At 36.0% G+C, this 26,935-nt stretch overlaps 1 protein-coding gene across 2 annotated transcripts in view; it reads left to right on the top strand.

The window, feature by feature from the left end:
• LOC136038755 (protein SDA1 homolog) overlaps window positions 1-26,224 on the top strand; it is a 128,566-nt gene extending 102,342 nt beyond the window's left edge. For both annotated transcript variants that reach the window (XM_065722123.1, XM_065722122.1), the window contains exons 16-17: window positions 15,518-15,673; window positions 26,123-26,224. In XM_065722123.1, coding sequence (XP_065578195.1) covers window positions 15,518-15,673; window positions 26,123-26,170 — 204 coding nt within the window. In that variant the 3' untranslated portion in view covers window positions 26,171-26,224. The remainder of the gene's footprint in view (window positions 1-15,517; window positions 15,674-26,122) is intronic.
• Window positions 26,225-26,935: the final 711 nt, after the last annotated feature.

Genomic DNA, 26,935 nt, shown 5'->3' with positions numbered 1-26,935 from the left:
GTCAGTCGTGATTATAGAAAGCCAAAGTTTAAAAAAAAAGTTGATAAATGTCCATAAATTTAAAGAACTTTTTTTTATGTTGATTCCTAACAAACAAAGCTCTGTTAATTAGAAATTAATTTTTACCACCTAAAAAGGCTGAGATCCAGGTGAAAATTACCCCTGAAAAAAAAAAAAAAAAAAAAAAATCCTACAATCCTGGGCTCAAGTTTCAAGCTTCTACTACAAAAGTACAAAATTTCGTGTTTCCATCCGAGAGGGATGGTCATGGGTGTGTGTTCATTTTTATTGTTTATTTTTCCCAGGAACCATCGTATCGATTCATTCATTGTAGGATAGCGGGCAAAGTTTGTTCTAGCTTAGATTGAAAACTTTGTTACAGAACTGGGCCCTAATGCTACCGAGCAACAATTCTGAGATAATCGGTTTAGAATTGTTCAAACAGGTATTTTATAAATGCTCAGGTTCAGACGAGATACCGCTGCACTATGACGCGTTTGTTCCTAAAAGAATTTGTAATCCTACAGAATCAACAGTTATTATGCGGTTTTATAACGGTTACAGAGTTTTCAAGGGGGAGTGTACCGTTTTGAGGAGGATGAAGTACCTAAAAAGTTTCCTTTTTTCCAAATATTTAAACTTTTTTATTAGACGTCCTTCAGATGATTATTCAAGGAGGGGATTGTTTTCGCTTGACCTTAGGAACTGATCCGTAGTGGCCTATCACTTCCTACCCCTGACCCGAAAAAGATTCCATGTTTAAATGTGTTCTGTCCAGACACAAATAACTAGGGTCTTACACCCGTTAGGCTCTTTGATAAGGACAAACTTGTCAAAAGCCTATTATTCCGTATATGAAAGGGGCTGTCCACTCCTTAGTGCCTCGCTATTTACGCTAAAGCTTTTTATTACTTTAAAGAGCGGAGTTGTGACAGAGGGTCAAACTTTAACGTAAAGAGCGAGGTATTGAGGAGGGGGCAGCCTCTTTCATATACGAATACTTTTTTTTGTTTTAAGTTCTTATGTTGCTCCTTACTTTCGGTTAAAAAACTGTTTTTTTATTTAACTTAGAGCCGGCTTAAAACTGAAGTGAGATACAACTCTGTTCAAAATCTTTTGCAATTGAAATTACCGTTGTAATGTGCAAGTATAATTGTCATATTTTTGTTTTATTTTGAGCAAAGAATATTTTTTGGCAAAGTATCTCAAAAGTTTTTGTTCGTCTGCCATTTTCTATATTTTTGCAAGCTTTCGCAACTGGATTACTTTTTGCACTGTTGTGTTGATGAAAGGTTAGCAAATTTCTTTTAGTAACTTTTATAGGTGCTTAAATTTTAAATGAAGGTACGAAGGATGGGAAATGACATGCCAGTTGAATTGGAATTGCCTTGGGCAAAGGAAATGCATGCCAAAATGTAAGGTAAATGTATGTCTCGGAGTCGTTCATTGAAGATAGGGGCGTGCTTCCATTGTCTGAGGTATCACTGTTATTTCATAAAATATATTATTGCCTTTGAAGTCTTATATTTGGTACGTGATCATTATCTGAATTGAGAATACTTTGACAACCCGTTAAATAGTATTGTAAAAAGGTAGGATAGAAACAGTGCCCGAGACCAAAAATCATGTTTTCGCCTTTTCTTAAATTAAAAAAAAGTTCCGTCAACTGAGAGTAAGGAGCAACAATAACACATAAAACAAACATAAATTATTACGAATATGAGGGGGATTACCCCCTCCTCAATGCCTCGCTCTCTACGCTAAAGTTTGACTTTTTGTTCCAATTATTTAAGAATGACTCACGAAATAAAAGGGGCGTTTATTTAGAACAATAAGTTGTTTTTTAAAAAAAAACTGTAACGTAAGCAATGAGGTATCGAGGAGGGGGCACCCTCTCATGTTTGTAATAATTTCTGTTCATTTTAAGTTTCAATATTGCTTCTTATTTTCAGTTGACAAAATTGATTGTTTTTGTAATTTAATTTTTTGTTGTTTTCTAAACAATGCTGGGAGGCCCAGCTCCTCCTCCATAAAAATTCCTTCCCTCACGAAAAAATTCTCCACGGCAAGATCATTCCATGTAACCCCTCCCCCACTTGAAAATCCCCCCCGAAAGTATCTGTATAATTTCTAATAGCCAATAGTATATGTAAACAATGGACAAAGTTCATAGCTTGTATCTTTCCCCCGAGGGCTGTGGGAGGTCAAGGTATCCTTAAAGACATAATTGTTAGCAAGGTCATATCCATGGGGGTCTAAGGTGTAAGGTAAGGTATCCATGGGGGACCCTAACCTAATCATCGGGGGCCATAGCATCCTATTTTACTAAGGGGGCCCTAGCGAGCAATTCCAACAGGGTGCTGGCAAAAAAGCCCCACTGAGGCCCTTAGCATCCAATTCTACTTGAGGCCCTTGCGAGGAATTCCACCCAGCAGGCGCTTATTGCGTAATGGGTTTTGTTTATTTTTGACTTTGCTTTGTTACTTGTTACGTAATAGGATTTGTTAGAGTCCGCTTGTCAAACTGGGATTCTCGTAATTGAGGGGGGCACACGGGGGTGTTACACATTTGCGGTGCATATGGAGTTTTGGGTAATGACGATGTACGCATGGGATGCTACATAATACTTTAAAAGATTTGTTTTTTTTTTCAATGTGTTTTTCTTGTTTTTCTCAGGGAACATTTATTAACTAAAGATTTTTGTCCACATTGGGACTCGAAAGGGATTTCCCCTCAATGGAATGGAGCGCTAGATAGCTGTACTAGAAAGTCTTTCTAACATTTTGATTCGGCTGATACATTTTACATGATGACCAATTGCACGTAAGGAGAATCCCCTGTTCGCGCATACTAGAATTATTAAATGAATTGGGTGTTCTCATGTGGCTGCAACAATTGACACGCAGAGCGAAAAACTGATAACTAGAGATAGCTTCAATTTGACATGCAACTGCATGTTAAGTAATACTTTTAGAGAGCATTATTAGATAATATTGCTGATTGCTCTTAGCGAATTTTTTTTATAATAGAGTCTTTTACTCTATTGGAGCTAGAACATGCTATCAGACATGAAATAAAAGCGAGAGTATCGTTATGGGTAGAGTATGGTAAACCTTAATAAATGATCAAAAGTATTTCTTTTCCTCTTCCCTACACAGAATTTTACACTTATATTTCAGGCATTCTTGAATAAGCATACTAATGTACATGGGCTACAAGATGATTAAATTGCGTAAACGATTGCCTGTCGAAGTTTTGACCTGGATCAATAGATCTAAAAGATACAAATATTATTCTACATACAAAATCTATTTATAAAAAAAATTACAAGCATTATTAAAACGCAGAAAAAAGCAATTCAAACTCAAAAATGGACAAACACAAATAGTGGAAAAAGCTTATAACGGATAAAAATATTAGCAAAAAGAAGCATGAATCAAAGAAAGACGGATATCCTGCCAACTAATTCCAGAGGGGAGGGTTTTTATTAGCGGTAAAGTTTTATCTACGCTTTACTTCACGTTTTACAAAGCTCCTATAAGCAAAAATAAAGAATTCTGCTTTTTTTGCTAGAAGAAAGATCACGGATGCACGTTGTTTTGGGAAAGCCTTTTTGGCTAAAATAAATGTCTATGTTATCCGTTTATCTAGTGGGGTTACCTGAAGCTTTAATAATGAATGAGCCGAGGCTTAATTTGCGCATAATTTTTTAATAATTTTGAATCAATTTACTGTCCTAGAATTTTTTTGGCTGATTTTGAAACTTGAGGCTCAATCTGCGTATAGTTTTTCAATTATTCTAAATCAAATGACTATCTTAGAATTTTCACACAATAACATTTTGAACTTTTTTTGGGCTAGAATTGTTGTTTCGCCCCACAAAATGGTTGAAAACGCCGTTTGGCTGTGGGACAGTCTTTTTGGCTAAAATAAATGTATATTTTAACCGTTTATTGTGCAGGACTATTTGCACCTTTTAAAACGAATGTGCCACCGTACGGCCTTACTATCCCTGAAACTCGAGGCTCAATATGCGTATAGTTTTTCAATAATTATAAATCAAATAACTGTCCAAGAAAAAAAAAACGCCGCATTGCTATGGGACAGTCTTTTTGCTGCGGGATGTTTATTCTCTAGGACTACCTGGATCCTTTAAAAACGAATGCGACACCACACCACATTGCTGCCTCTAAAAATTGATAATCAATTTCGTGTAGGTTTTCAATAATTCTAAATCAATTAGCTATCTCAGAATTTTCAAGGAATAGCTTTTTTGACCATTTTTGGCTAGAATTGCTATTTTTCATCAAAAAATGGCTGAAAACACCACTTCACTGTGGGACAGTTTTTTGGTTAAAATAATGTCTATGTTAACCCTTATTTTGTAGGATTACCTGCACCTGTAGAAACGAATGTGCTACTGTAGGGCCTTACTGCGTCTGAAACCCGAGGCTAAATATGTGTATAGATTTTTGATAATTCTGAATCAGTTAACTATCTCAAAATTTTCACGCAATAGCCGTTTATTCTGTAGGACTACCTGTACCTTTAATAAAGAATGTGCTATTTTTTTTCTCCTCGTGAAACCGGTTTTGTTCGTGGAACTTGTTGCGTGCGGTTTTTTGTTTATGAAATTTAATTTATCTTAATATTTTTCTTCGTAAAACTTATTGTATGTTATTTTATTCTTTCGTGAAACTTAATTTATCATGAAATTTTTCTTCATGAAACTTGTTGCACGTTGTTTTTTTTTCTAAATAATGGATCATGAAACATGATTTTTGCTGATTTTTGTTCGTGAAACTTGATCCATGTGGATAGTTTCTTCATGAAACTTAATGTATCTTGATTAATGTCTTAGAGAAACTTGTTGCATAATGATTTTTCTCTTTTTGAAACTTGTACTTTGATTTTTCTCCTCGTGAAACCGGTTTCGTTCGTGGAACTTGTTGTGTGCTGATTTTTGTTCGTGAAACTTAATTTATCTTGACGTTTTTTCTCGTAAAACATGTTATATGTTTATTTATTCTTTCGTGAAGCTTAATTTATCATATTTTTCTTCGTGAAACATGATGCATGCAGATTTTCGTTCGTGAAACTAATTGCATATGGATTATTTATTCAAGAAACTTAATCTATCTTGATTTATGTCTGCGGGAAACTTGTTATATTTTTATTTCTTCTTCGTGAAACTTGTCGAATATTGTCCGTGAAATTTGTACATTGTTTTTCTCCTCGTGAAACCGTCTAAACTGTTGTTGTGCCATCTAACCCAACCTATTAGCATGTAAGAAAAAGGCTTAAAAGTTTCACGAAGAGAAAAATCAACATGCAACAAGATTCCCAAAGAAGAAGTATAACAAATTTCATCGAGATACATTAAGTTTCTCGAAAAAATAATCCGCGTGCAACAGTTTTACGAAGAAAATCGTCAAGATCAATTAAGTTTTACGAACAAAAATCAGCACGCAACAAGTTCCACGAGCAAAACTGGTCTCACGGGGAGAAAAATAAATGTACAAGTTTCACGAAGAGAAAAATCAGGATGCTACAAGTTTCACGAAGAAGAAATAAAAATAGAATTCTAAATCCAGATACATGCAGTTCCTTGAAGAAATCATCCAAATGGAACAAGTTTCATGAAGAAAAATATCAAGATGAATTAAGTTTCACGAGCAAAAATCAGGATGCAACAAGTTCCACGAACAAAACCGGTTTTAGGAGGAAATAATCAGTTTACATGTTACACGAACAGAAAAATCAACATGCAAGAAGTTTCATAAAAAAGAATCTCTAAAGTTTTTCGAAGGCATAAATCAAGATATATAAGTTTCACGAAGAAAAATATCATGGTAAATCAAGTTTCACGAAAGAATAAATCAACATACAATAAGTTTCATGATCAAAAATATCTAGATAAATTAAGTTTCACGATCAAAAATCAGCATGCAACAAGTTTCATTAGCAAAACCGGCTTCACGAGGAGAAAAATCAATGTACAAGTACAAGTTTCACAAAGAGAAACATCAACGTGCAACATGTTTTATGAAGAAGAAATTAAAATATTCGAACTTTTTCGAAGACACAAATCAAGATATATTAAATTTCCTGAAGAAACAATACACATGCAACATTTGCACGAACAAAAAAATAAACATGCAACATGCTTCACGAAAAAAAAATGAATTTGCTAGAAGTTTCAAAGAAATCAGCATACAACAAGTTTCATGAGGAAAAAATCAACATATATTATGTTTCACGTTCAACTAATCAGCATGCAACAAGTTTCATGAACAAAAAACAAAATGCAATATGTTTTACAAAGGAAAATATCAAGATAAAATAAGCTTCACAAAAGAAAAAATCAACCTGCCACAAGTTTCCCGAAGAAAAACTATAGATACAACAAGTTTCGCGATAAAAATTAGCCTACAATAGGTTTCACGTAGAAATGATAAATATAGAACATGTCTCGCGAACAAAAAATGAAGGTGCATCTAGTTGGATGAAGAGAAAAAAGAATCACGAAGAAAAAATCAATATGCAAGACGTTTCACGAAAAAACAAAACATAAAACAACTTCCATGAAGATAAAATAAAAATATAAAAAGTTTCCTGAAGAAAAAAAATCAGTCTACAATTAGTTTCACGAAGAAAAAAATCGACATATATTGGCCTTGTTTGAAAATTCTGAGATAGTAGTCAATTGATTCGAAAAACTATAGGCATATGGGGCCTTCAGTCTCAAAGGCAGTAATGCCATGCGGTGGGGCAAGCGTTTCTAAAGGTGCAGATAGCCCTACAAAATAAACAATTAACGTATACATTTATTTAAGCAAACAAGACTTTCCCTCAGCAAAGTGGAGTTTTCAGCCATTTTGTGGTGCAAAACAACAGCTCTAGCCAAAAGAAATCCAAATAGCTATCGTGTGAAAATTCTGAGATATTCAATTTATTTAGAATTATTGAAAATCTATACGCATATTGCGCCTCGGGTTTTGGAGGCAGTAATGCCATGTGGTAGTGCATTCGTCTCTAAATGTTCAGGTTGTCCTACAAGATAACGGTTAACATAGACTTTTATCTTAGCCAAAAAGACTGCCCCACAGCAAGCGGTGGTTTAAGGCATTATTTGGTGCAATCAACAATTCTAGTCAAAAGTAGGGTGAAAAAGCTACTGTGTGAAATATCTGAGATAGTTAATTGATTTAGAATTATCGAAAATCTATACGCATATTGATCTTCGAGTTTCAGAGGCAGTAATGCCTACGACAGTCCGTGCGTTCTTAAACGGTGCAGGTAGTTCTATAAAATAAGAGTTAACACAGACATTCATTTTAGCCAAAAAGACTTTCCCAGAGCATAGCGTCGTTTTCAGCCATTTTATGATGCAAAACAACGATTCGAGCCAAAAGTAGGTTAAAATGCTATTGTTTGAAAATCTGAAATAGTTAACTGATTTACAATTATCAAAAATGTATCTGCGTATTGAACCATGGGTTTCAGAGGCAGTAATTCCATAAGGTAGGGCATTTGTTTCTAAAAATGCAGGTAGTCCTACAAAATACGGGTTAGCATAGACATTTACTTTAGCGAAAACGATTGTCCCACTGCAAAATGGTGTTTTCAGCCATTTTGTGATACAAAACAACAATTCTAGCCAAATGAAGGCCAAAATGTTATGCGGGAAAATAATTGGATAGTTGATTGATTTAGAATTATCGAAAATATATACGCATATTGAGCATCGATTTTTAGAGGCAGTAATGCCGTACGATAGCGCATTTGTTTCTAAAGGTGCAGGCTATCCTACAAAATAAACCGCTACAATAGACATTTATTTTATCCTAAAAGACTGTCCCATAGCAAAGTGGTGTTTTCAGCCATTTTGTGATGCAAAATTGCAATCCTAGCCAAAAAATGGTCAAAAACCTATTGCATGAAAATTCTGATATAGTTAATTGATTTAGAATTATCGAAAATCTATACGCATGTTGAGCTTCGAGTTTCAAAGACCGTAATGCCGTACGGTGACGTATTCGTTTTTAAAAGGTGCAGGTAGTCCCACAAAATAAACGGCTAACATAGGTATTTATTTTAGCCAAAAAGATTGTCCCAGACAAAGCGGCGTTTTCAGTCATTTTATTGTGCAAAACAACAATTCCAGACAAAAGAAGTTCAAAAAGCTATTGCGTGAAATTTCTGGGATAGTTAATTGGTTTAGAACTATTGAAAAACTTCACGCATATTGAGCCTCGAGTTTCAGAGACAATAATGCCTTACGGTGGCGCATTTGTTTTTTATTGTGCTGGTAGTCCTACAAAATAAACGGTTAGCATACACACTTGTTTTAGTCAAAAAGACTGCCCCACAGCAAAGTGGTATTTTCAATCATTTTGTGATGCTAAACAATAAATCTAGCCAAAAAATTTCAAAATGCTCTTGTGTGAAAATTCTGAGAAAGTCAATTTATTTAGAACTATTGAAAACGCAAATTGGGCCTCGAGTTTCAGGGACAGTAATGCCGTAGGGTAGCGCATTCGTTTCAAAAGGTGCAGGTAGTCCTAGAAAATAACCGTTAGCATAGACATTTATTTTAGCCATAAAGACTGTCCTACAGCAAAGCGGTGTTTTCAGTCATTTTGTTGTGCAAAACAACAATTCTAGCCAAAAGAAGTCCGAAATTCTATCATGTGAAAATTCTGAGAAAGTCAGTTGATTTAGAATTATCGAACTACTAAACGCGTATTGAGTTTCGAATTTCAGAGGCAGTAATGCCGTACGGTAGCGCATTCGGTCCTAAGGCTATAGGTAGTCCTATAAAATAAACGGTAAACATAGACATTTATATTAGCCAAAAAGACTGTCCCACAGCACGCGCGCATCCGTACCCATTCTTCTTGCAAAAATAATGCAAAATTCTGTATTTCTGGTTATAGGACATTCGTAAAACGAGAAGTAAAGCGTAAATAAAACGGTACCTGTAATAACAACACTTCCCCGCCTGAAGTGGTTGGTAGGATCCCCGCCTTTCTTTAATGCACGGTTCTTTTTGCTTATATTTTATGCTTTCTATGTTTTTTTCGCGTTTTGTTTTCTCCATTTTTGAGTTTGAATTGTTTTTTTTCTGTATATTAATATTTTGTACAATAAATTCTGTAGATTTTTATGTACAATAAAAGTGTGTATCTTATTGATTAATTGATCCAGGTTAAATCTTTGATAGGTAATCATTTACGCAATCTAATCATCTTGTATCCCTTGTACATTGGTATGCTCGTTCAAGAATGACCTTAATATAAGTGTAAAATTCAGTGTAGTGAAGAGGAAAAGAAAGGCTTGGTGTTATTTATGAAGGTGTACTATATTCTACCCATAAAGACACTCTCGCTTTTATTTCATTTCTGATAGCATGTTCTAGCTCCAATAGAGTAAAAGACTATTACTAAAAAATGTGTTAAGAACAACCCGCTATATTGTCTGATAACATCCTCTAATAGCATTACTTAACATGCAGGTGCATACCAAATTTAAGCAATTTCTAGTAATCAATTTTCTCCTCTGTGTGTCAATTGTTGCTGCCATATGGGAACACGCAATTCATTTAATTATCCTAGTATGTGTGAACAGGGGATTCTCCTTGCATGTAATAGGTAATCATGTAAGATGTATTAGCCGGATCAAAATGATAAAAAGACTCTCTTGGCCCAGCTATCTAGCGCTCCATTTCATTGAGGGGGATCCCTTTCGAGTCCTAATCTGGACACAAATCTTTGGTTAATAAATGCTTCCTGAAAAAAAAAGAAGAAAACGTATTGAAAGAAAATGGAATCTCTTAAAATATTATATAAAATCCCACTTGTGCACGGTCATTACGTAACACCCGCGTGGGTTCCGCCCTCAGTTACGACCGGGGATTCCCCGCTGGACTAGTGGGCTCTAACAAGTCCTATTCCGTAACAGCCAAAAGTAAACAAATCCCATTACGCAATAAGCGCCTTGTGTGTGGTATTGCTTGCTAGGGTCCCGTGGCAATTGCTCGCTAAGGCCCACGGTTGAATTGGATGCTAGGGTCCCGTGTGAAATTGGCTGCTATTGCCCCTCGGTTACTGCCCCCAATGGAATTGGCTCTAGGGTCCCATTGGAATTGGATGCTAGGGTCCTGCATCGTGAAGGCTCCCTACTAGTGGGCCCTGAAGTTTTTTTCAGAAACTGTTACGTCACATGCACCCACATGTAACATGAATGTTTTGCTTAGAAAACATTCCCCATGACGTAACGAGCACCCGCTGGCTCTCATGAGAATGACGGGATAGGTCTTTCATGGAAGGTATTATGCCATCACTATTTCTAGTTGCCCTCTAATATTTTTGGTCACTTAACAAGGGCGCTACAGCTTTTGATGCCCGGTCACATGAGCCCTCTCCCGATCTTCTATGATAACTGGTTTGATACAATCTCCCCTGGGAAAACAAACGAAAACAAAACAAATACGCATCCGTGATATTGCTGCTAGCAAAAAAAATACAAAATTCTACATTTTTATATAAGATAATATAAGATTTATTGCAAAAAAGCCTGCGGGTCATGGCAACACAGAATACAGTCTACAAATGAAACTCAGAAACAAAATACAACTTTTCATAATATAAATAAAAAAGAACAACAAAAGAACAGAACAGAATACAACTATACAACAACAATACACCTAACAAGCTATCCACTCAAACATGGTTTTCTATGTTTAATCTCTAAACGAAGAAACTTGCACAACTGTTTAATAGCACATACGTTCCTCTCAGCCATCCACTCAGTTAGCCAACATTCACTCTCAAACTTTCGTCCAAAACATTCCTTCCGCAATTCCGACAGCTCTTCACACTCGGATACAAAATGAAATAAGTTTTCATTCACACATCCACACATAGGGGAAAAATAGGGTCCAGCTGCCAGATATAGAGAAGCTTGAAACCTCTACAGTAAGGTTCTCTAATATGCTGAATCTGATGGTGTTATTTTTATTAAGGCCACTTGATGTTTTGAGGATGTTCCTCCTCCCCTTTTCAAAAATTGGTTAAGTCTTTTCAGGATGTATTATCAGTTATACAGTTCAATATAATGTTTAATCAGTTTGATTAATCTTTCGTGCATCTTCAACTATGAGAAAACTTATACGTTTCGCATCATTTTGTTCAGAAAAACAACGATATTTTCAATTCGCCAAATTTTCATTTGCTATACCAAGAAAACAAAATGATCCTAGAGAATTTTAATTTTTGATCACTCATACGTTATCTTCGGAGAAGAAATTTGCTGAAGTTAGGAAGATGAACATAGGTAAATAGCCTAGTATTTATAACACAAAGCATAGGTAAACATTATTAGAAGTTTTATTAAATGAAATATTATGAGATGGCAAATGATTATTATTTGGGAGATAGTAGGTTCGTTTTATCCTCTCGAATGCAAACACTATACTATTAAGATTATTACTGTATTTCTGGAATTCTGGGAAGTGTTTTTTTTTTTATATCAAAACCTTTCTGGCAATCAATTTTGTTTCAGTAATCTAATATATAATAAATTTCCATCAACTGTCTCTCCCTCTGAAATCTATTCTTTTCAAATATGTAGAAATTCGATTGGCTCAGTGAAACTTTCAACGTAACCTAGTTGTTTATTAATAGCTTTGGTACAGCATATAAAAATCTATTTGCGACAAAAAAAAAATTCTGGACATAAAACATTTGTGACCATTAGGTTAGTTTTACTGTTTTGAAAAGATCTTATTTTCCTCATTGTTTTCTTCCTTTTAAATCCCGCTCTTTTCGAATGTATAGAAAAAACAATTTGGTAAATAAAACTTCCGATCTGTGCAATCTATTTAGTTTTCATCAAGGGTAAATAACAGTTTAGTCTGGTAGAGGGTGTGAGGGGTGGCATCATTACCCTTACCTGCGTTAGTGTTCGCTTTAAATATGGCTTCATTGTACATTGTGGTTTCTTCTCCTTTCTTCATTCCTAATAATTTATGCTCGCTTTAAGTTTTTAATTTGATCTTTACGTCTCACGGTGAAACTCTGTCCTTTTTTATTAAAAAGGAAGCTCCATGAAGGCATGTATTCGTTGGTGAAACCTAATTGACAAAATTTTGTATATGATCAGTTCTTTATACGTGGTGATCTTTTCCTGTCCATTTCTTTATAACCTTTCCCATGTGGTTTTAGCTTGGATTTGAGTAAACAGAACGAACGAAATTGTCGTAAATTTTTTCAAGTTAACATTCTCTTTTAATTAACGTTGTGGACTTTAATTACCCCGAGTCATTTCCAATTCCGAAGCATTTTGACGTTTTGGCATGTTGTTTGATATCCCAGATTTTTTGAATAAACAACTAAATTATAGGTGGAACCACTCTTTTATTGATACTAATTTTTCCGATAAATTTGGAACCAGTTTGAGCAAAATGAATTGGTTGATGTTCTTCTTTTTCAGAAGAATGAGGCAGAGGTATTTCATATCCTCCGCGGGGGTTTACAGGGGGAATCGGCCGAACACCCCATGGTATGTTTTCTTGGCAGCGAGTCTTCGGGAATTGCGTCAAGACTCATGCTTATTAGTTAATAGTGTACTACAGGCAGCATCTCTTTTGACGAGCTCCTTGCATTTTTCTATGCTATCAGCGAAAGTTCTATAAGGTGTTTGAAGTAGACAAAAATCAATTATTAAGATACCCTTCTCATTTACCTGGTTGACTGCCACTATTCTTACTAGATGTCGTGTGGTTGATTACCTTCTTGTGTAATGTTTTCTATATTGTCTTGCTATCTATTCAGGCGACAAATCTGTAACTTAAGGCCCGAGACATACTTGGCGTTTTTTTACCAAGCGTCTTTTTAGTGGTGTATAGGTTAGTATTGTCAAGGGCAGATTAGGCGGTAGAACAAACGTCGACGGCAGCAATGCTGCCGTCCATTGTCACTGCAATAAACGAACTGCATAATAAACGATCGTGTATTTTAGCGCCTGCTTCGAGATCGTGGCCTATGGAACTAAATGGAAGTGGGCATACTTGGCGTTTTTTTTTCGCTGACAACTGCTGACGAGAGTGTATTTGCAGAGAGTAAATCATAGAAAAATTGGAAGTCATAAATGAATTTCTTTTCCTGGGGAGGGAGTAGGCAATTGTTAAAAAAAAAGAGCTAGATAACTGGATTATAAAGCTGCCAGAAATTCAAGGAATTTTAAAGTGTCATGGATTTGGGCTCAAATTCAAACGAATGTAATAAATTCATACGAATTAAGGGGGACATGCAAAGTATTTTCCAGTGTGTCGGGGGCGGGCGCATATCTGTCGCTTTTTTATTTATTTTAAACGAAAATACAAAAAGCTTATGATCTTATTATGATCTATAGATAAATCTACTATATTAATATGTTCTATTATTATTATGATATTATTATCTGTCTATTATTATATATAGTTATTATTAGTATTATATTATTTCTATCAAATCTATTTTGATCGGGTGATTCTGCGATAGATGATTGTTTGAAGTCCAATGTGTCTACGCTAGAGTGGTAACAGCAAAAAAAGCGCTCGGGTCGAAATTTAAGTTTTTATTTGTACAAATAAGACATTGAAGAAAACAGGTTATATCAAGTACGTACATCGAGTTCAGATGTCTCAAATTGCTTTTTCTGTTATAAAAAAAAAGAAAATTTAGACCCTATTTTTTTCTTATTCCTCTAACTTACAATTTAAAGAAATTTAGCAATGTAGTCATTAATACATCATTTTATTTTTCTTCTAACTTGACATGCACTTTTTTTTTCTAAAGTCTGAGGGATCTTAATTATCATTGTGCTTTTGAATATAAAATTGTGCTCTTTTTTTTAAATGTGTATGTATAGTGTCAAGTAATGTTGCATCTCGTTGAACGTATATTATTTATAAAATAAATATTAGATGTGTGTGTAGTTCTATTTCTTTTTTTGTTCGATGCTAGTAATAGCTCTAGAAATTGGAGCTCATTTGGAGCCTCGTATAGATCCATGAAGTTTGACAAATAAAAGAAGAAAAACCGAAAATGGAGAAATCAAACGATGATTTTCAACCAATTCACCTCTTTTGGTTTCTTAATTATTTATTTTCTTTTTCTTATTGAACGTCGTGTATAACAATGTGGTCTTAAAACCTATTTATTGGTTCATTGTGAAGAGCATTTTTCCATGAACTTCTGCTATTGCTCTTAGTTCTACCAGCACTAAGTTTTAGGTGTTGTTGGTGCTGTTTTAGCTTCTGTTTTTTAGTTGTTGTTTTTTTTTCATTTCCGAAGCATCAAGAATCTCAACGAAACTATGGCGTTTAGTCGTTAGGCTAAGATTTACTAAAGCTTTTTGAAGTTTTTTAGCTAAAACACATGCACACCGGGATAGATGCTGGATTTTCTTTTACGGGGAGAGTGGTTACCAAAAGAATGTATTTTGTAGACTTTGTCTAACAATCTCGTGTAGGTCTAGGGGATGATTTATTTACAGATTATATTTCACTTTCCTTCTTACCTTTTTTTTTGGGGGGGGGGGCATAAATATATATGGTTGTTTGCATTTTCCAGGCCAGTGCAGGGAGTGGATAAAATTCTGGTGGTGATGGTCACGAGCTGGGTACCCAACCTCTGGATACGATCCCCCATGAAGAGCATCGGAACTAAAATTCAGTAATCTGGAGAGTTCGAAAAGCTGATTTTTGTTTTACTTTTTTTTCATTTGGCATGGGCCATTAATTTCTAGCAAGTTGATGAGTGTGCATCTAATAATTGTATCAGCTTCTTTGATTCAGGGCTCTCTGGAAGTCTTGAGTTTCTTAGAAGGTCCCTAGAGGTCCCTAGGTCTTAGAAGGACATAGAGTCATTTAACTTAGAATGCCGGCTCATTTGGTTTCCAAAGGAATTTTTCACTCCAAAAATTTTGGTGCTATTTTTTTGCCTTTTTGCCGTTTTTGTTCTTTGAATTCGAGTCTTAATTGTTATTGTTATGCTACTGCAGCTTTTTTTCTAAAGTAATAAAGTTAATAATAATAGTAAGAGAAACAGCAATAGTTTTTAATATTCAAGAGTAAATTTTTCAATATTGAGGCCCTGCACAAACACCGTTAATATAAAATAAGTTTTTAGGCCAAATAGACATATTGCAAAAAAATTATACTGTGTTGTTCAGCATCCGTGTTGGAAAAGAGCCTCTTAAATAGATGAACAAGAGTTATATTGACACAACAAATGCTGAAATGAAGTAACAAACCTCAGACGTTCGATATTAAAGTTTGAAAAGGCCCTAGAGTTAGAGTTTGGATGATCTAAGACTCCCAAGCATCGATTTTTCTAGACTGCTACTTTATTAGCAATAATTAACTCCCTAGTCATGCTTTGTATATCCAATCGGCTCTTTAGATAATTTTTTTTATTTTATTAATTTGTTGCCAATGTCCTATCTAAGTAAAAATAGCTTTTTATTGTAGGAAGGAAGAGAAGACAGAGAAAAGCCAGGTAGAAAACAGAAGAGACAAAATCCGTTTGCCAGTACAACAAATAAAGAAAAACAGAAGAAAAAAGGTTTTATGATGATCAGAAACAAAGCGAAAGGGAAGAAAATCAGGTCCTTCAAGGAAAAACAGGTACTATTTTAAACTCTACAAGTTTTTAAGGACAAGGACTGGATCTCCTTCTTTTTCATCCCATTAATACATAAATCTATTCAACCATATTTATATATTGTAAAATCAATAGTAAAGCCCTATGCACTTGTGTTACTGCATCATCTAACTTTTAAAAGAAAATATAGATATAAATTTTTGCTTCAAAACCAAATATTATATATGAATATTCCGTTTGGCTATTCTATACTTATAGCATACGTTGGTACATCCATTATTTAAAGCTTCTCCGGCAGGATGGAGGGACTCCATGTACTAACTTATGAGGTACGTAATAGCTAGTGAAAATTGAACATTACAAAGTTTGGTTTTTGTATTAGTATTGGTTGGTACATATATTAATAAAAGCTTAAATTCCAGCTGATTTGGTGTTGGGTTCATGAACCGACTAATGTTGCATTCTAAATTCAATTCGAATATTCAAATGCATAGAAATATAAAATTTATGAACACCAGAAAAATGTAGGGTATCGGTTCGATCCTAGAGCTAGTGAAGGTAGTTTTGTCTGGGGTAGTCTCTAACGACCAGCCAGTAGCCCTCGTCATATCAGCAAGTATGGCTAATTTTAGTACTTTATGTGATGCCACCATGGGTCTTTTGTCGTGTGATTTTCCTCTTCAAAAATCCTCCTTTGTTGCACCATAGCCCTTTACTATTTTATGTTTTTCCCAAGAAGAAATGGCTCAACCGGTACTTTCCGTGGGGATTTTTTTAAGGAAGTAAGGGACATGTGGTTTCTTCCTGTTCTAATTGGTTGTACAGCTGGGTGCTGGCAGAAGAATGTATAAATGTCCTCTGAGGCTTTTTGGTCTTGGATCGAACTCTAGACGAAGACAGGAATTTAAAAATCGCCAACACTTGATTAATAATAGAATATTTCATTTCAGTATTCTATCCGTCAAGGAATTATGGACTTCCGAAATACTTTAGGCCAAAGTTAAGATCCCAGGTAGGAATATGTTATGTCTGTGGCTACGTTTGCCAAAAATATATTTAATTTTCGTCAAACAAGTATCTTTGTTTATATCTCTCCTGTGGCTTAAGCTAGTGTCCGGCACGCTGCTGCCTTGTAAGCTTTTGTCATAAATGCTGTGAAGCTTATTCCAATCCTTAGGTACACCATGAATTCTGCAACCTTCTAAGTACTGGCTTCGAGAAGATTAATCTTCCTTTCACTAAACCAACCTACGGACACTTGCCACTTCCCACTTTATAATCAGTGGTATAACGTTGCTGTGGTGGGGTAAATGCACGGACTGATTCCTTAGAGAAAAACTCTCCTTCCAGTACACATTTTTTAACTTCATACCGTGTAACTATACATTATTATGTGTTTGGTGGGGACGTCAACCATGTTTTTAGCAGATCTGACTGATATCCACGTGGTATATCCCGACCTACTATCAGGCTGGAATGGTATGTGCGCCAACTTTGATGAGGCTGACTCAGGGTAATTAGGGGTGTTTGGCAGTTCATACACTCTTGAATCTTTGGTATCACGATAAATGCAAGAATGACATTGTTCTCTAGACTAAGGCATCGATGCTGGCCACAAAGAGAATCTGGAAGGGGTAGAAAATGCATATTCATCTACTGGCTCAACCGAGTTGTAAAAAAAAAAATCAGTCCTTGCTCCACCGACAAGGCTCTGAAAATGTGACGGCTTCATCCCTTGGGTAGACCTTCCTCTTCCCGTTACTGTGCTTCTGGTAATAGATTTGAATGACTTGAATATCCTGTTCTCAAACGAACATTCAGATATATCGTAATCCCAAAGAGCTTTATGGATTCCTTCTCAAGAATAAGTAAATATGCTCCCTCCCCCTCGTATGTGTAATTAATCTCTTCCAATCTATCTATAACTACTTCATTTCTTAGCTTCTCAGCAAAGGTGTTGATTGTGTTGGCTACAGCTTTCATCTAAAAGTAACTCACATGAAAAGAGTAATGCTAGTGAAATCAAGTTCCCAGAATGTCTTTATGTGGATCCTCTAGATAACCTTCCCAACCATAGGTTAAGGTATACCTAAATATTGATTTGGATGCAACTGGGGGCTTGAGAAGTAGGTCCTGGCTCAACCAATCTTTGTTCTGTCATGGTGATAAAGGTTTTCTTATCTCTGTTCTATCAACGGTCTTTCAACCGGAGTGCCAGTAACTGTCATTTTCTAAGACACAGTCTTCTGAAAGAAACTGCTCTTACGTATGCACTAATTGGTTCAATCAGCTTCAACAGTTGCCTGCAGACGACTTTAGCAAAGTTGATTTTATTTTAATTCAAAAACTCCGAGGCCAAGCACGCCTTGTTTATTTCCATGACCCTAAAAGTGTGATGACATCTCATAGGTTTATCGAATTTTTTGCGTTGTATGAATTCTAATCTAGTTGAACGCAGAATGGGCTTAATACTGTAATAAAGTGGATTACTTTGAAATGATAGATTTGATTTCTGAAGACAAACTTTAGGCATTTTCAATGACTCTTGTGTTGGCCAGTTTGCCACCAGGCGTCTTTCAGATCTGTTGATGATACACAAGTCGATCCGAGTGCTGCAGTTAGTATCGTGGTTGAATTCTCCATTTTTAAAAACTGTTACGTTCGAGATCTGGTTTAGACGAGATAAGTTTACCACACTCTGTTATAACCAATATTTCTCTTCTTCTGCGATAAAACAAATCCAACTGTAAAATCCTAAAAATGGTTGAATTTGGACCTGGACTTTCTCTGTTCTCTAACATTACTCTGATCTCTAATTTAAAATATTTAGCTGGATGTTTGATATATTCGATGCGTAGATCGGGTTGCGTGCTAGAGTTTCTCATTGGGTTTCTTGAGCGGAGATGGCAGCCCTCTTTGACAACAGCCAAAACGAAATTTTCTTCTGTTATGGTTTTCCAATTTTCTTAAAAGTCAGGCACAAAATTTCCTGCAGGGAGCGATCTGAATTTAGTGTTGGAATCAAGTCATCCAGCTTTTGATTACTTTCTTTCTCTATGCATCGTGGTTGAAGTGAAACTATGGCTCATTTTTTTGTTGAAGCCTTCCATTTTTTTGCTGGCAACGATGAGGCGAGTTCTTCATACCTTTGTTTGTTTAATTAATTGAAAATCCGTCTACAAAAACTTGAAAAGGACAGACCATACGAGGAAAAAATAAATGAAGAAATGAACATCAAAAATTGTAGCTTAGTTGTCTACAAAACTAGCCTAGTAGCCTACAAAAATTGTAGACAATAATCACTGCTTTATATCTCTCGACTATTCATTTTGATGAAATTCAACTTTATGATTATGTTTTGCAGTTCGTCTAGAACTGAGATTTCAGAGTCTCCTGCTTTGAATTTAATAAAAACTTGTAAGTTGCTGTACCGTGGAGGCAGGCAGAGCAGATTAAGTAAATTGGAAAAACAAGGATCTAATCTTGTGCTGATCAGTTTTGTTAGCAGTTTTTTAAAGGGAGTAGCGTTTAATATGCGAGGAAGTGCCGTGGCAATATAACGACTAGCTAGAAGCATCTGGTTAAACCGAAGTTTTCATGAAACAATAGAAGCATAAGCTGCTGAAATTCGACGTTTCAGCTGATCAAGGAAAAGCGTACGGGTGTGGTGGATTGAGGAACCTATGGAGGCTAAAATAAATAAGCTGGTAAATAGATTGCACAGAAATATCGACAATAGCTGCAAACGGAACTAAGTCAATCATTCTCCAATTAAAGAACGATCTCAGATTTAGCAGAGCTGAATTGTAATCTAATTTTATGGTGTTCAACTTGAAAATTTTTGAAAGTCTCTGCGATTTGATGGAGGTTCATCTAGTATCTAAAATGTCGTCAACATAGCATACCAAAGACAGGTTGATTGGGGCCTCAAAAAGGATGGGCAGAAATCTTGAACCTCAATAGCACAGTTATTGAAAAAACTGGACGACGTGGTTGTTCTTGATGTGACCACATCATAACTAAAATAGATATACTACAAGGAGTGGGTGGCATGTCCTTATTTAGTGGTAGCTTCAGGCGGTGCGTAATCTGGAATACAAATTCTGAAGAGTACAGATGACAGTGGGATTTACTCTGCGTTTGGCAGCTTTTAAATATGTGATTGCGTAGATGAAAGAGTCGAAGGTGCGTTTAATCTTGTGTCCGGCAAGGACAAGGCTTTCCTCTCGAAGAAACAGCATTGATCAAAATATTAGCAATTGCAGTTAGTATATCGGCATATCCTGATTCTCGTTTAGAACCAAACTAATGTGGAGGGGCGTAAGATATCTCTTCAAGTTCTGTTTAAGACATAAGCTCAAAGAGGTTGCAGAGGAATATAGTGAAGTTATTGAACTTCAAAGGGAAGTCCAATAAATCCAAAAAAAAGTGTTTTCACTCTGAAGACTTTATTGAAGACTTTGGAATTTGTCTTTGAAAAACTTGCTGGATTTCTTCTCCTTTTGCTTATACTAGGCTTCTGAAGGAGGGTCGGAAATCCATATTGTGTCCAGCATTTTTGGCACTTATCAGAGATAAGTACCTCTGCTCATTCTTGACACCTTAAGTTAAGTCAGAGACTGCTCTCAAGTCATTATCCCTTCTTTTGAGTATCAAATTAGATCACGTTCTTGAAACGACATTTGAAAAAGGCTTCTGGTGTCTGTTAATCAATTTCAAGAGTTGTATTGGGTCGGAACAGTGTCAGGAGACATGTTCTAACCCTTTAATATCTTTACGACATTACCTAACATAAGGAAATTGTGTTGCATCGTTGTTAAGGCCGCTTAAGTGGCAAACTCTAAAGCCAAGAATGATTTTCTTTCGTCAGATACGACATTTTTGTCCTCAGCTTGTCCTGTTGGTGTCCATAGACTGGACTCTGGTTTGACGTGGAGGGCCTACAGAGACAAAGACGTACATAGCATTTATAAGCTTTTGCTGGAACAGGTTTTCGAAAAGCACAAAGGATGTGCCATGTTCTGAGAAGGACTTGCTCTTTGTTACTGGACGTAGTTTTTCTGAGCTTTGCTTGACGTAGCTATTCAGCATTGTTGATTAAGGTAACATGTAGGCTGTTTTGGTTTTTTTTCGCTGAATTGCTGAAAGCAAGTCCACTGCCAAGTGTGGCTGTTGAGCATGGTAGAAGGGTGGTTCCCAGTGGCTCATACACAAAAGCTAGTGACTCTGTCAAAGAAGTCTTAGTCATCGGCTCCGAGATAGGTCAATGCTACCGACCGTCGGCCATCAAAGCGCAAAGAAGTCATGCTCTGGAAGGATTGCTAATCCATTTTTAAAGAGACAATCTGTAACTCCTTATTTTTATGGATTCAGTGCTGGGATTGATCCCGGCCACAATCTAAAAAATTGTTAGATCTCTTGTTAGAGCAGGCATGTTCGCCATTGGTGTCCTGGTTGTCATTGGTGTCTAGCAATAAAAAGTTTATTTGGCCTTATATCCTTAGCAGTTTTCCGAATAAGCCCATATGCTATAATGGCTCGGGCGGAAGTATTAGTACCATGACGTAAATGATGGTTACTAATTTCAAACTACCTCCAAGAATCTGAATGAAAACTGCCTCATTTTGACGCTTCAGTTGATTGGATATAATATAATTATGTGGCGCATAAATTCAGTACACGAGAATTCTTACGTCTTATGTTGTGTACAACATTCAACGAGTCGCTAAGAACGCTGGTCTAGGAAAATGTCCTGGTCCAGTGATTTTCTAAGGAAACGTAGAGCAAATATTTAAACTCTATGATGGAAAACAAATTTTCACTAGTTATTGTTTCCCACAAAATGAAAACGCAAAATGTATTCAATTAGCCTTTAATAGGTTATGAACTAGGACGCTGGGCTTGATAATAGTCGTAGTCTGAGATAATTAAATATTATCTGTTAAAATTTTTATTTTTATTTTAACCTGTGTTGATGCATTTCAAGTTATTAATAGCTTAAATATAAGTCAGCTAACATCATGAACTATTTTAACCCTCTCCGTCCTATGCATCTTTCTTTAAGAAATTATCTCAAGCTTGGATTTTTGCCATATTAAGCCCTCTATTCCACTTCGATTTTCGAATTAAAGGGAGAAGAAATATTCATCTAGTTTTGGCATCGTTTCCGAATTTAACCGTTCAGCATGATAAGTTTTTCACTAATACCTTCGATTTTTGACACAGAATAAATGATGTTTTCTTCCGTAAACAGAAGTGCGGAGTTTTTTGAAGGTTTAGCACATGTTGACTAAATGTCTTTCAGTGTTATAAAAGGACAAATTAATCGTTTTCTATTCGTCATTTTGCCTTCCTGCTTTTGATTACTTTGCTGTTATTTGAAATGGTTTCATTTTCAGTTTAAGATTAATGATGTGGACGAGTTTATTTCGTATGCCTTATTTCCTTTATATTTTTTTCCTTCTTTTTGTAATTGAGACGGGATTCATCGTTTTCGATCGAATCAGATCTCAGTGTACCAAAAATTATTCTTTGAATTGAAGATTCCATAAAGTGAATTTTGTCCCCCGAGCTTCGCAACCTTCACCTCGTTTGATCCTTTATGCGTGAGAAGAGATTATTTAATTTAAATTACTGATCGAAATCATTTTTACAAAGTATAGTCAACTTGAATTTGTATACAATCCATAAACTCTTTACAAAATTCGTAAGTAAAGTAACGGCTTTTTGCTTCCATCCCCAGTTTCGCTCATCAAGACAAGTCAATATTTTGCTAAAGTTGTTTAATGGTCAATTTCTAGGAAGCAAGCTCTGGTTTTTAAGAAAACAAAATGTCAAAAGCTAAAAATCAATGCCGCAAGTTCTACACGTTTGAACATAAATGCTTGGTTTTCTAACAAAAGATCTTATGTGAAACTGTATCATCGACTATTATATTAAAATTGAAAATTCTCACACAGTAAAGGAATGAAGCAAACGCAAATAATGCGAATAACGGACCTTTACCAAGCCTTCATCAATGCGAAGAAAATGTAAAAGGGGGTCGCCTTTTTGTCTTGGATTTAAAAAGGTGGGGCTTTATTATTTTAAGCCTCTGTTCATGGGATTTTATTAGTCCGATCTTTTTACATTCAGATTTTTATATTATTTTTCTGCTGTTTGTTTCTTTTTCTGTCGGCAATCTTGCTTTAGTCATTTAGTTCTACTATGGCTTCTTTTCTACTAAAGAAGTCTCGGCAGAGGTCTTTGCTGAAAAGATTGTACTTTCTTCATTTCTCTGCTGGCTAAAAATTGACCAAGTTTTCTTATTAGCTCTCAGGAAGCCCAACTAGGGCTAGAGTATCTAGTCAGCCACCCTGGTATTGAAAGGCTCCCTTATTTACTTAGACTTAGGTCTGCCTACGCCTGGGGGCGCATAATACAGCAGCAGTAGATTGTCAGCTTGATCTGTTTGAATTATGAACTTAGTGGAAGTGATGAAAGACTTTAGAGCCATGGCTAATTACAGTAAAGCCAAAGCAGATAGTCTCTGTGAGAGCAAAGCTGGCATAACTTTTTTGAGTTGTTTAAAAATTCTTTTCACTTCCAGTATTGGCTCATTTCAAGGAATCGCCGTAGGCTTCCCTGACTTGCGAAGACCGTGGGAGGATGGTTAAATTCCAACGTCAAGAATGGTCACGTTTGACATAGACTTCGTCTTGTTGGCTTATTAGAAGTCTCACACTGTTGGCAACGCACTCGAGTTTGTTTTACATTCTGTTGGATGTTGCATGTTCTGTTCTGACAATGGGTGAAAAGAACAATATTGTCGGCAAAGTTGTCATCAATTACTTCTCTTATTTGTTTTAGCCCACCATTGCATTTGCATCAAAGGAGAATGAAATCTAAGTACGGCAAAGTGTAGCGGTGACAGGATGCTGCCTGCCACACACCTGATTCTATTGCAAACCCCTCTGTTAAACCGCTCTCTGTCTACATAGCAGAGATAATATCCTTTATAATGTTTTATTATGTTGACAATTTTCGGTGGAAACCCATAGTGCAGTAGATTCTTTCACATTGTTCCGTGATGAATAGAGTCAAAGGTCTTGTGGAAGTCAATAAACACCATAAGTGTCTGAATTTGCCATTCATTCGATTCTTCGGGCAAAAGCCGCAGGTTAAATATGAGGTCGCGGCACCATCTATTTAGATGAAACCCATGCAGCTCATCTCTCAGGATAGTCTCTACATTGCTTTGAATCATATCGGGGATCACCTGACACAAGATTTTGCTAGCACTGGATCTTGGAGCAATGCCTCTCCAGTTATCACACTTAGTTCCCTGGTCTTTCTTAAATAGTGTAACGATTATTGATTTAGACCATTCACATGGGACTTCTTTCCTCATCCTAAACGCGTAAAAGCCGTTCAAACATTGGTTCGGCTCGAGTGTCTGGCCGCGCGTCTTCTGCAATGTATGAGATCACCCTTCTTTTTACCCCAGTCGAATTTCACCGTGTCTGGCCTTTTAAAAATACCTTTGGGTTCCGGATGACTCCTCATAACTATGCAGTCTCTGCTTAAAGCTCATTGACAAATCTGCGAAAAGTTACCCAAAAGATTACGTGAAAAGGGATGGTCAGAATGTCATGTAGAATAAAGAGTGGGTGTGATACAGAGAATACCGAAATGAGAATTATTTAACTTAACAAGGGAAGCAACAAAAATGGCATTTATCTGGTAATTAGGACCAAGGGCCCAAACAGTTGACAGTTGCTTCCTTATTGCATAAAAGTTATGGCTGTTACCTTGTATAGCGGCTATATAAGCTCGTTTGCTCATTCAAGGAATATTTATTTATTAGTTCTTGTTGATTTTTAACTTGTTTTTGGAAATACTTATGCTCATCTTTCAGTTCGTTACAATGTTCTCTTGTGCAGGTCGTTCTGTGCTCGTATTTTTCAACAAGTATTTCGACTCCATCCTTTTTTCGCTGAGCTTCCAAGTATTGTCGAATATCCTTTATAGTCTCTTCTTTCTGTTGTAGCCCACGAATTATTTTAAGGTCTCTTTGAGATTGTCTTAGATTCTCTCCAGTTAACTATGAACTAAAAGATGCTCGCTTAATACGGAGAAATTGATAGACAGGATTGCCTCATACTCGTATTGCACATACAAATCCTGCAGTTTTCTTACGTTTAGTTTAAAGTTCTTACTGAAGAGTGGGGCTTTACAACTGTTTTCAGTTTCAGTTTAAACCTCGCAACAACAAACTGATGGGCTGAATAGCAATCAGCACCGCGAAAAGTCATCACATCCTCAAAACATCATCTTTTATGGTTTGACATTAGGATATGGTCCATTTCATTTCTTATTATACTATCAGACGAGTTTTACATATACTTACGTACGTTTAAAAGGCATCCCTTCAAAAAGGAAAAAAAATGAAAAACTTTTCTAATCGTGAAGATGTTTCCTTGTGCGTCAATAGCTGTTTAAGGATTGTAACTTGTTTCAATAACGTTGCGTCACCGACTCATCGCCGTTCGATCGATCAATTGGACAAAGGGATGGGGAGTTGAATAACTGAAAAAAATGACAAATGAAAAAAAAAGGCCACAAGCTATGAATAGGTTCTTAGGTAGACCTTGGGTTCGTGCTCCGTCTCCAAATCTCTCTGGCGATTTGTCCTGAAAATTTATATATTTTCCATAGCACTTCCTATTTTTGTGTTTTATTTGTTTTTTTTAATTGATGGTCTTCCAAAACAGACACTAATGGCAAAAAAGGCACTAGTAGAACACAGACAGTATTAGCTTTGAAATGTTCCTTTATATTTTCCAAAATATCATCCAATTTTTTATATTATGAAGTACCTGGTGCTACATGACGTTAATTGCTCTTTGCAAGCTTTTTGGTCAAAGTCTCCCGGGAATGTCGTTCTGATAGATTTTCTTATTGCATTCCTTTTCATTTTTGGCCCATACACTAGTATTCATTAGAATAAACTGACTTGATTTTCACAGCTACAAGTCCTTCGTTGACAAGAGGTCTTTGTTCGAAGATAAACTTTTCAATCTGTTTATTCATTCCTTTTCTCCAAGTATCTGCAAACCGGCAAAGGCTCCCTCTCTCTCTCTCTCTCTCTCTCTCTCTCTCTCTCTCTCTCTCTCTCTCTCTCTCTCTCTCTCTCTTTCTCTCTCTCTCTCTCTCTCTCTCTCTCTCTCTCTCTCTCTCTCTCTCTCTCTCTCTCTCTCTCTCTCTCTCTCTCTCTCTCTCTCTCTCTCTCTCTCTCTCTCTCTCTCTCTCTCTCTCTCTCTCTCTCTCTCTCTCTCTCTCTCTCTCTCTCTCTCTCTCACTCTCTCTCTCTCGCTCTCTGTCTCTCTCTTTCTCCATTGTTTTGTAATATTTTGTTACTTTCCTTTGTAATTTGCTAAAATAACAGTAAAAACTGTTTTGCTATTATTTTCAATTTCATCTACCTTTTTTAGGTTGCTCTCCGAAACGCGCTACTGAAACAGAAACGAATCATCAAATAACGATCAAGTTTTTGCTTAATTCTTTGTTTTCTGGAAAATACACTTTTCATGGAACTTTATTGCTGACAGGGTGTAAACGGAATTGTAACAGGTGTTCAAAGCCCACCTAAGCTCAAATGATTGAGAACGATTTTTATCTAACAGTAGGTGTTTTGTTGGCCTTAGTTGAATAATAACTCAGTAGGTTGTGTGATTTAATTATTCATTTGTGTTTGTCGCGAACACGATAGAGACTGTGATATTATTTTTTGGCTCTAAACAAAGGGTAGTATCTTTTTAATTTGTTTCGTAATTAATATTTATATTGTTCAAGGCAAAGCTCTAGAATCGGGTCTCTTCAGAAGGTGATTAAATAAAAAAAAACAAGTTTTTTCAACTGAAAGTAAGGAGCGACATTAAAACTTAAAACGAACAGAAATTACTTCGTATATGAAAGGGGCTGCTTCCTCATCAGCGCCCCGCTCTTTACGCTAAAGTTTGACTCTTTCTCTCAACTCTTCTTTTTAAAACAGTAAAAACTTTAGCGTAAAGAGCGGGGCGTTGATGAGGAAGCAGCCCCTTTCATTTACGAAGTAATTTCTGTTCGTTTTAAGTTTTAATGTCGCTCCTTACTTTCAGTTGAAAAAACTTGTTTTTTTTATTTAATTTCTGAACGTTTTGAATCAATGCATGTTTTGATTTTGGCTCTCCGCAGAGAAATAATTAAAATGAAATTTGCATTTTTTTTTTTTTTTTTTTTTTTTTTTTGGGGGCTAAATGGCTTTC

The sequence above is a fragment of the Artemia franciscana genome, chromosome 18 (assembly GCF_032884065.1).
Source record: "Artemia franciscana chromosome 18, ASM3288406v1, whole genome shotgun sequence".
Lineage (NCBI taxonomy): Eukaryota > Metazoa > Arthropoda > Branchiopoda > Anostraca > Artemiidae > Artemia > Artemia franciscana.
The sequence above is the reverse complement of the archived record's forward strand: the minus strand, read 5'-3'. Positions and strand labels throughout refer to the sequence as shown.